General features: G+C 36.3%; 1 protein-coding gene across 30 annotated transcripts in view; it reads right to left on the bottom strand.

The window, feature by feature from the left end:
• Positions 1-11,465, bottom strand: part of tutl (turtle) — a 426,131-nt gene that overhangs the window by 101,173 nt on the left and 313,493 nt on the right. For all 30 annotated transcript variants that reach the window (XM_067767671.1, XM_067767669.1, XM_067767687.1 and 27 more), the window contains one exon: positions 2,437-2,707. In XM_067767671.1, the coding sequence (XP_067623772.1) occupies positions 2,437-2,707 (271 nt within the window). The remainder of the gene's footprint in view (positions 1-2,436; positions 2,708-11,465) is intronic.

Raw genomic sequence — 11,465 nt, 5'->3', positions numbered from 1 at the left:
GCGATGAAGCTTGGTAGGTGGGTTGACCTTATGACGCAGAATAGAAAATTAGTAAAATTTTGGACAATGGGCGTGGCACCGCCCACTTTTAAAAGAAGGTAATTTAAAATTTTGCAAGCTGTAATTTGGCAGTGATTGAGGATATCATGAAGAAATTTGGCAGGAACGTTACTACTAACACTATATATGTGGTAAATAAAAATTAGAAAAATCGGATCAAGAACACGCCCACTTTTAAAAAAATTTTTTTTTAAAGTCAAATTTTAACAAAAAATTGAATACCTTTACTGTATAAAAATAAATTATGTCAACATTCAACTCCAGTAATGATATGGTGCAACAAAAACAAAAATAAAAGAAAATGTCAAAATGGGCGTGGTTCCGCCCTTTTTCATTTAGTCTGTCTAGAATAATTTTAATGCCATAAGTCGAACAAAAATACACCAATCCTTCTGAAATTTGGTAGGGGCAATACTCTATGACGGTAACTGTTTTCTGTGAAAATGGGAAAACGGTTGAAACCACGCCCATTTTTTATACACAGTCGACCGTCTGTCCTTTCGCGCGGCCGTTAAAACGATAACTTGAGCAAAAACCGATATATCTTTACTAAACTCAGTTCGCGTACTTATCTGAACTCATTTTATCTTGGTACAAAAAATGGCCGAAATCCGACTATAACCGTGCCCACTTTTTCGAAATCGAAAATTACGAAAAATAAAAAAAATGCCATAATTCTATACCAAATATGAAAAAAGGGATGAAACATGGTAATTTGATTGGGTTATTGACGCAAAATGTAACTTTAGAGACAACTTTGTAAAATGGGTGTGACACCTACCATATTAAGTAGAAAAAAATGAAAAAGTTCTGCAGGGCGCAATCAAAACCCCTTCGAATCTTGGCAGGAATACTGTTCGTGGTATTACATATATAAATAAGTTAGTGGTACCCGACAGATAATGTTCTGGGTCACCCTGGTCTACATTTCGTCGATATCTCGAAAACGCCTTCACATATACAACTAAGGGCCACTTCCTTTTAAAACCCCCATTAATACCTTTAGTTTGATACCCATATCGTACAAACACATTATAGAGTCACCCCTGGTCCACCTTTAGAACTATGGCCGACTCCCTTTTAAAATACTCTTTAATACCTTCCATTTGATACCCATGTCATACAAACACATTCCAGGGGTACCCTAGGTTCATTTTCCTACGTGGTGTTTTCCCTTATTTTGTCTCCAAAGCTCTCAGCTGAGTATGCAATGTTCGGTTACACCCGAACTTAGCCTTCCTTACTTGTTTTTGTATAGTATTGATAGTTGAAATAACCAAGGAAATCAGTTCTTTTTACTGAGAAATCAGTCAGTTTGATTCAGAATCTGTTATTTATCTACATTGTTAACTTGAGACTAAGGGTTTCTCTTCTGGTGAAATGAATAAATAAAATTTGTTAATTTGACAAAAATGTTGGTTAAATTAACGATTATGATATCAATTTTACCGAGTACCCGAGGACAGTACTGTCCCAGACATTAACGCAACGATCTTTGTCGACAGCCAGGCCGCCTTAAAGCATAAGATATATATATATCGAGGTTCACTGGCGTTCATAAGGCACTTCAATATCTCCCTTTGCTGGGTTCCAAGGCACAACGATACTAAAGGGATAAATTTGTATATGACATGGCCAAGAAAGTTTCCACAATGGACAAAAGAGAGACGGACATACGACCTTGGCTGGAGCTTTTTCCTGAAGAATTATAGAGGAATATTATATTAGGGAACCGGAAATTCTGTGATCCAATCAGAATTACTTCGATGTCTTAAAATCCTTATAGCTATGTTTGCTGAGAAAAGTAACTGGTTTCCTTCTTAATCTAAACAAATATGCAATGAAATTGCAGGTAAATGTGCTACCCCCGCAATGCTCCGATAATGGCGAGGAGGAGGAGACGATACATCACTTTCTCTGCCGATATCCAGGACCGCAAATTGTTTTTTAAACAACACTAGAAGTAATCTGGTTGGATTAATGTGCCACCACCCGGCACCCACTGAGTGTCTCACAATGGACAAAAAGTTTCGAGTGGAACTGTGGGAAACTCCCACGCACGCCATCTTAACCTAACCTATCGAATCCCTGCTAATTTAAGAACAACACACTTAATTTGTGGATTTTACTGTTGACATTTTTTTGGTATATACCATCATTAAAAGCTAGATTGCTAGCTGTCAAGTCAACCACCTTACTTTTTGTAGGCTTTTCCTTTGTTTTCATCAAGTGATAAAACCCGACAACCATACTAAAATGTAGGGTTTTGATAATTTAATAAATAACCAATTTGGAGTTAGTTAAGATAATGAAAGTAAACTCGTTATATGTAGTTAACATGGTGCTAAAAAAAATATTAATTTTCCTCATACTTACATTCAACATTTAAATAAGCCGAAGCACTTTGAGGATCTCCAATGCCATTCGTCACCTCACACAAATATTGACCGGAATCATCGGCGTTAACTGGATTTATAATTAACGAACCATCTTTGCGTATTGTGACACGTGTCTCCAATGAGGCCACCTCCCGTACGGGAGAACCCTCGCGAAACCATCTAACAGTGACATTGCCGGGCAGTGCTTTTGCTTCGCACGAGAATATCACCTTTTCGCCCTCGAGTTTTGTTTGGTTAGTGGGCGGCACCTGTTGTTATGTTAAAGTTAAGAAAAAAATATATATATATATATCAATATTGCGATTTTCTTTTCGGTGTACATGTGTCAATGTTCATAAGGTAGGGTTGGTGTTAAGGTAAATTTCATTAATTTCGAACACTTAAAAATTGAGGATTTGGAGTGGAAGTAAAAGGGTTTATAAGATATCTATACGTATTGCGTATAAACTAAATGATTGCTTTCTATTATATGGTGATAAATGAAAAATTTATTGCATTTTTGTAGTTTTGTTAATCTTAAGCGTTTGAGAATGTCCTACACTGAGAGAAAAAGACTGTTAAAATCAACCGAAATACGGGTCAATTCAACCGAAATTTTTATCCATCGCAACAAGATGTTGAATCAACTGCGCACAAATCGTTGATTCGTAATTGACCGTTTTATTGGTCAAATGAACAAAAAAAGTTGTTGCGATAGCTTTGTATGAAAGTACCTACATATGTTGCCATATAAATAAATAAATGTAAGGCGCGATAACCTCCGAAGGGATTTTAGGCCGAACTTCTCTTCCAACTTCCGTCGTGCTCCTTTTTAATTTTTCTTACAAATTGGCGGGACGCGACCTACTTGTTTTATGCCGACTCCGAACGGCATCTGCAACGCATATGAGTTTTCACTAAGATCATTTCATGGCAGAAATACACTCGGAGTGCTTGCCGAACACTGCAGAGGGGCGACTCCGCTTACAAAAATTTTCTTCTAATTGAAAAGGCTTGTTTCTAAAATTTTGATGTTGCTTTTCCCGGGGTGTGAACCCAGGGTCTCGGTGTGGTAGGCCGAGCACGCTACCATCACACCACGGCTCCGCCATACAAATGCGTAAATATGTGAATATAGAAATCAACATAGTAGTCACAAAACTGATTCTCAATCCTTTCAGTTGCAGCTCAGCTCATTCTCAATTTCTTCTCTCGCATGTAGTTGCCACACTTGATTGTTTCGAACAAAACTTGTAGTATAAATGTTTGACGTAACATTTTAAAAAGAGAACTTGTAATTTATAGAAAAGTAAAGAATCAAATCGCAGGAAGGTCATTCACCACTGGAGTAACTTTACATGTAATTCGGCAAGATTAATTTTCGTAACACTTTAAGTTGAAACGATTCCAAAACAACTCAAACTTTTATTTTGTCGGAAACATCAACATTAAAAAAGGATGCCTTATTAGATTCGTTAGCGTGAGTGAAAATTCGTAAAAACTTGAACAAAATATTACTAACTTTGGAAAAATCCTGTTCGTACAAGCAAAACTTTTGCAACAAGACGGCGCAATTTTGCATTACGCTTGGACCAGAAGTTGCAAAATTGTTCCCGATAAATAGGTGTCCCGTTATCTTATAATTTTTTGCACAGTAAATTCAAAAAAGGTTTTTTTTCGTTTTGTATTGATAACTGAAAAACTAGTTTTTTATGGTTTTCCCATTTTGTGGGTTTTTTCGATTTGATGGTTTTCTTATTTTGGTGTTTTTTTAACAAATGGCACCATCGTCATAAGTACAAAGTGGAGAGTGCATTGAGCGTAAAATTCTCTTTGAAATTTGTTCATGTATTGACAGTTTATCGCTGTTGAAATGACCCGTGAGATCAGTTGTGTTAACAGAAAAATCAGTTAGATTGATTAGGAATCTGCCAATTTTACAGAATTTTGTTAACTTGCGAGCGAATATTTCTCTTCTGTTGAAATGACTAAACTAGTTTGTTTGCTTGACAAAGAACTCGGTCGAATTAACCATAATTCGATCAATTTCACCCAATCTCCGTTAAGTCAAGAACAACAGAACCGATTTGTTAATTTTACTAGCACCATTACTTTCAGTGTATGCAATGCATAAAACGTCATATTCTAAATGGAAAAAGCAATACCAAAAAAATTTATTTTTATTTCCTTTGCTTATTCGTAGTTTATATTCTTGCTTGATATTGAAATAAAATTAAAGCAAAATTCTTTTTTCTCCATCGAGCAACCATCCAGGCGGATCTCGCCTAAAATAAGTGCCAAGCCACTTGCTTTAATTAAGCATACGCATCGCTTCCATTTATTGTAAAGTCATTAATTTAAAATTGCCTAACAACTTTATTTAATTTCTCAGCGTGATTTGATGATATGGCACGTGATTAAACTCAAACAAAGAAAAAAATCGATTACGCTAAAAATTCGCTTAATGTTTCATTATAGCGTGTAATACTTAGTTAGCAAAATGGTTCGTGATTTTCATGCTTGAATACAATTTTTTTTAAGCTGATTTGATTTAAAAGCATACACACGCTAAACGTAATTTTTTCTTTTTTAAAGCGCCACGCCCCAACACAGAATACGTTAATTTTCCTTTATCACGTAGATGATAGAAAGAAGCGGACGGAGACCACAATTAGAAAAGGAAAGACTATGATTGTAAAAATAATGGGTATATTAATAGGAATTGGATAATAATGAATAGGATTAGGAATTGGAATAGGTATGGTAATAGGAATAGCAACCGAAATAGGAGTAAGAATAGGAAAATAAACAGGCAAAGGGGTAGGAATAGGAATTGGACAATAATTAGGAATAAAAATAACAAGTAAGGAAGGATAAGTTCGGGTGGTACCGAATATTACATACTCAGCTGAGAGCTTAGCAGCGTTGGTTTCATAGGGTTTTGTAGACGGTTTATAAGTGGTTTTTAATTCCTAATCACATACGTTTGGGAAATATCGACCAAATTGTAGACCAAGGGTGACGTTTTCTGGAATGATTTTCCTTCATACTTTGTCAAATAAGGGAAAATCACCATGCAGGAAAATGAGCCTAGGGTGACCCTGGAATGTGTTTGTATGGCATGGGTATCAAATGAAAGGTATTAAAGAGTATTTTAGAAAGTAGTGGACCTTAGTTATATAGGCGGACGCCTTTTCTAGATATCGCCATAAAGGTGGACCAGGGGTAACTCTATAATGTGTTTGTATGATATGGGTATCAAATTAAAGGTATTAATGAGGGTTGTAAAAGGGAGTGGGCCTTAGTTATATAGGCGGACGCCTTTTAGAGATATCGCCATAAAGGTGGACCAGGGGTGAATCTATAATATGGGTATGATATGGGTATCAAACTAAAGGTATTAATGAGGGTTGTAAAAGGGAGTGGCCCTTAGTTATATATGTGAAGGCGTTTTCAACATATCAAACAAAATGTGGACCAGGGTGACCCAGAGCATCATCTGTCGGGTACCGCTAATTTATTTATATAAGTAATACTATGAACAGTATTCTTGCCATGATTCCAAGGGCTTTTGATTTCACCCTGCAGGACTTTTTCATTTTCTTCTACTTAATATGTTAGGTGTCACACCCATGTTACAAAGAATTTTATGAAGTTATATTTTGCGTTAAAAAAACCAATCCAATCACCGTGTTTCATCCCTTTTTTCGTATATGGTATAGAATTCTGGCATTTTTTTCATTTTTCGATATCGAAAAAGTGGGCGTGGTCATAGTCGGATTTCGCCCATTTTTAATACCAAGAAAAAGTGAGTTCAGATAAGTACGTGAACTAAGTTTAATAAAGATACATCGATTTTTGCTTAAGTTAACGTGTTGACGGCCGAGCGGAAGGACAGACGGCCGACTGTGTATAAAAACTGGGCATCGCTTCATCCCATTTTGCCCATTTTCACAGAAAAAAATTACCGTCATAGGAGCTATGTCCTTACCAAATTTCACAAGAATTGGTAGATTTTTGTTCGACTTATGTCATTAAAAGTATTCTAGACAAATTACATGAAAAAGGGCGGAGGCACGCCCATTTTGAAATTTTATTTTGTTTTTGTATTATGTTGCACCATATCATTACTGGAGTTGAATTTTGACATAATCTTAATATATAAAAAACACGTGTCACACAATTGAGGCCAATGGACTCCTAAACTACTGAACCAATTTTGAATTTGGTTTGCACCCCGTGTGTAGTTTGATCTATCTTGAAATATAGGATAGGTGACTAGGTGACTAGGGTCTCGAGATGTAGGCCAAAACGGGTACCCCTAGAGTGTGTTTATAGAATATGGATATCAAATGAAAGCTGATGATGAGTGCTTTAGTAGAGGGTAATTTTCATGACCCTGGGTGACGCAGGTCTCAAGATATAGGCCAAAACGTGGACCCGGGTACCCCAAGAGGCTGTTTATAGAATATGGATATCAAATGAAAGCTGATGATGAGTGATTTAGTAGAGGGTAATTTTCATGCCTTTGGGTGACTCGGGTCTCGAGATATAGGCCAAAACGTGGACGTGGGTACCCCTAGAATTTGTATATAGAATATGGATATCAAATGAAAGCTGTTGAGTGCTTTAGTAGAGGGTAATTTTCATCTTCCTGGGTGACTAGGGTCTCGAGCTATAGGCCAAAAAGTGGACCCGGGTACCCCTAGAATGTTACTAGGGCCTCGAGATATAGGCCAAAACGTGGACCCGGGTACCCCTAGAATGTATTTAAAGAATGTGGATATCAAATGAAAGCTGTTGATGAGTGCTTTCTTAAAGGGTAATTTTCATGCCCCTGGGTGACACGGGTCTCGAGAAATAGGCCAAAACGTGGACCCGGGTACCCCTAGAATGTGTTTATAGAATATTGATATCAAATGAAAGCTGTGGATGAGTGCTTTAGTTGAGGGTATTTTCATACCCCTGGGCGACTAGGGTATCGAGATATAGGCCAGAACGTGGGCCAGCGAATGCCTAGACAGTGCTTATACAACATGGGTATCAAATGAAAGCTGTTGATGAGTGCTTTAGTACAGAGTAATATATTATCCAGAGACGGACTTTGACTGGGATTAGGACTAGGACTGGGACTGAGACTCGGAGTGGGACTGGGACTGGAATAAAATAGATACCACCTTCTGGGACAGGCAATAAGGGATGCAGAAGAATGAGAAGAAATTGAGAGAAGAGAAAAGAGAGAAGGGGATTGAGAAAGAGATAGAATGAGACGAAGATGGAGATAGATGAAGCGAAAAAGACGGAGGGAGGAGTGAAAAAAGGATTAGGAAAAAGTGAAGAGGGGGGGGGCAGAGTCAGACGGAAAAAGCTTATTAAAATGTATGCAGATTGGCCAAATTTAGGCAGGACAACGTCTGCCGGGTCTTCTAGTTTATTTATATTATGTAAAGATATTAAATTTTGTGTTAAAATTTGACTTTTAAATTTTTTGTTTTTAAACTTTCTAATCATCCGATTTTGCTAGTTTTGATTTGGAACACATATCGTAATAGGAGTAACGTTCCTGCCCAATTTCGTCATAATATCAACAACGACTGCCAAATTACAGCTTGCAAAACTTTTAAATTACCTTCTTTTAAAAGCGGGCGGTGCCACGTCCATTGTCCAAAATTTTACTAATTTTCTATTCTGCATTTCAGGATGAACGCACATACCAAACTTCATCGCTTCAACAGTATTTGGTAATTAATTAACGCACTTTTTAGGTTTTTATAGGGCGATTTCGTTCATTTTAAAAAGCGATCTGAGATGAGTGCCCAGGAATCTACATACCAAGTTTCATGAAGATACCTCAAAATTTACTCAATTTATTGTGTTAACGGACAGACGGTCTGACGGACGGACATGGCTAAATGAATTTATTTTTTCGCCCAGATCGTTTTGATATGTATAAGTCCATATCTATCTCGATTAGTTTATGCCGTTACGGGGTAAGAGAAATAAGAATGGTATTAGGAGTAGGAAAATAAATAGGAACAGAAATCCGAATGTCATCTCAAGACAGATGACTTTTCACTGAGAAGCTTTTATTGGAAAAAATACACACGGAGTGTTTCCCAAATCACTGCATTGGGGCGACCTCGCTTAGAAAAACATTTTCCTGATTAAAACTTGCTTCTGAGTGTTTTGGGGTTGCTTTGCCCTGGAATTAAATCCACGATCTTTGGTACGGTAGGCGTGGCGCGCTATCACTACACCACGGTGGTCGTTGTAAAACATTTTTAGGTATAATTGTAAACAAAAGTAACGTTTTAGAGCGTTTTTTTAAGGATATGGCAGCGCTGGTTTTGGCTGTATTTGAAAGGATAAATTTAATTTCCGAGACCGTTTCTAAATATGTAAGGATTAAATTTAGGAATGTATAATTTTGAATTTGTACAACTAACATTGCCATCATCGCACACTTCAGTTCGCACGTCCACACCTAAATTAATATTTAACAACAAAAACAGTTACGAGTAATTACAGCCTAATGTGCGAGTATGCTATTTATATTCCCGTATTTGTTTATGTAGATATCTTTCATATTTAAAGCATTTTCATATGAAGTGGCTACCCTGCAAAAAATCGTAGCGATTAATCCCAAAAGAGATCGGGCTCCAATTGATCACTTTTGTCTACATTTGGGCATAATTGATCCCCTTTAGCCCCTTTCGCGTACAGTTGGTATTAGTCAGTTTGAAATCTACATATGTAGCTAATTTTAAGTAAATTAAAAAAAAAACCGCAACGAAATTAATAAAATAAAAAAGATTAAGGCTGGGTACGAGTTCGCCTAAATTTTAGGTACCTAAACTGATATTCCACTGGAACTTCCCAGCACTGCAATAATTTAAGAAAAAGCTGTCAAAACTGTGCGAGTTGATTTGAAAACTTAATTGTTTATTTCTGCTAAGAAAATAATAACGATACTGGAAATTTGGTATTTTTGATGCGTTTTCACGCGTAAAAAGAACAGAGGTCAATTAGGGTCCGCGGTAAATAACTATCCCAAGATAGCAATTCAAGGAAATGCAGTGGCTCCGTTTTATAAGGCTTTTTTCGTACATAGTGGAGCACGTGTACAATGACCATTTCTACAATCTCGAATTCAATACTGTGATGTTGGTACGCCTCCAATAACTTCTTTAGGCCAATTAATGCACTTAGCTGTCAAACATGTTCAGATTGCGGTCCAATTCTTGTGTCGCCAACATCAGCTTGAACAAAATTGAGCTCACCATCACGTACAATCGATCGTACCTTAATCGCAGCAGGGATCATAGCTCTATGATCTATGATTTAATTAAATTGAATGGACAAGAGCCATTTATTTGCATATACAATATTGAAAAATCAATTTTTGTGTTTTTGAAATTTGGACATTTGAATTTAGGTTGAAAAATATGCTCATAAAAATTTTAAATTTTTATTTTGCACTGCCTTACCGACAGTTTCCAGTGATTTAGGTTTTTTCTCTATTTAGGTAGAAATTTAGGTCAACTCGTACACAGCCTAAAAGTGATTGATTCGAACTATTTAAGAAAAATGTGGAGCCCTATAACGAACTTAAATTACTAGGACTTAAAGACTAAGCCGGAGTTAGGGTACAGTTTTCGGTTATTTTATTGCTTTTTGAAATCACCCGCTTTTATGTGGTGGCTTGGCAAACATTTTGATTTTTTTTCTGCCATGAAAGTTGCTTATTTCAATATAAACCGGAAATGAAACAAAAACAATTTGAATTATTGTTTTATTTTTTTTTTTTTATGGATTACATCGGTGAGTATCATTCTATTAACATTGGGGTTAAAAATGCGATTGGTCCCTATTTGAACCCTTATTTTAACGAAAAGGGACTAGTCTTCATATATTCCCATTTGCGTACAAGGGGAATTGGTCCTATCGATCTTCTTCGGGTATAAATGGGTACAATTAATCTCTTCATAAGGCATGCTCAAACAAAACGGAACAGTTCGACGCATATGAAGAGATCAACACTGGCATTGGTCGAATACTCCTTTGCGACTCAACCCGGATTCATCCTAGACTAATCGCATTTGTTGCAGGGTAATTAAACAACACACACACAGGTGTATATTTGATGTGTTGGTGACCCATTTGAAAATATAAATTGAGCAAAGTACTCTTTGATCGTTAATTGGGGTCTGGAGGCTTCAATGATTTTAATAAAATTTATTTAATTTGTTTAAATTATTTCAAATATTTACAAATTTGTCATGCAAAGAGTCAATAAATAATGGGAAAATTTTTATTAAAAGTTACTTCATTACCATAACAAATATTTGGTTGTAATTAAATTTAATTGTCAAAAGTGACCTGCTTCATCAATTTTGGATGAATAATGACTTAACAATTTTTGTTGTAATTAAGTGTGTATAAAACGAAGAGTAATTTAATTTTATGTATGTATATTTAAAAGTGCTTCAGATTGAAGAAAAATCGAAACCAAATTTGGCAAGGGATGACGGAAAATTGTTCCAATATACATCGTGTTCATCCACATGCAAGCACGATAGGATGGACCAGTTGTGGGATACTTTATTGAAATGGAAACCTATCATTCCTATATAAAAATGCGTGAAATTTGTTGATTATCTTTCGTGTTGAGAGTTAAAGTAACTGACTTTAATTCGCTTCTAAAAGTGAAATAATGTCAACTGATGTTGATTCCTTTGATATTATTGCACGTCAAGCAACTTGAATAAGTTCTTCTTCTGTGATAAATTGGAAAGAACCCATAATGCAGTTATCCCGCTATGCGATCAAAATTATGCTTTTCAAATCTAATTCCAGGGTGAGTTAGGAAAGCCTCGCTGGTCAGGAAAGGTAAGGAAAGAGGAATGATTTCGCTACCAGGATATACAACAAAAAGACCACAAGCTATTTGGTCTTTTAACAAAAAAATTGCCGTCCAGAAGATGATTCTGCACAATGGGACTCTGTAAGGGGAACCTGAGAGCTAAC

The sequence above is a fragment of the Eurosta solidaginis genome, chromosome 2 (assembly GCF_040869045.1).
Source record: "Eurosta solidaginis isolate ZX-2024a chromosome 2, ASM4086904v1, whole genome shotgun sequence".
NCBI lineage: Eukaryota > Metazoa > Arthropoda > Insecta > Diptera > Tephritidae > Eurosta > Eurosta solidaginis.
Note: the sequence above shows the minus strand (reverse complement) of the source record. Positions and strands in the feature narration are given on the sequence as shown.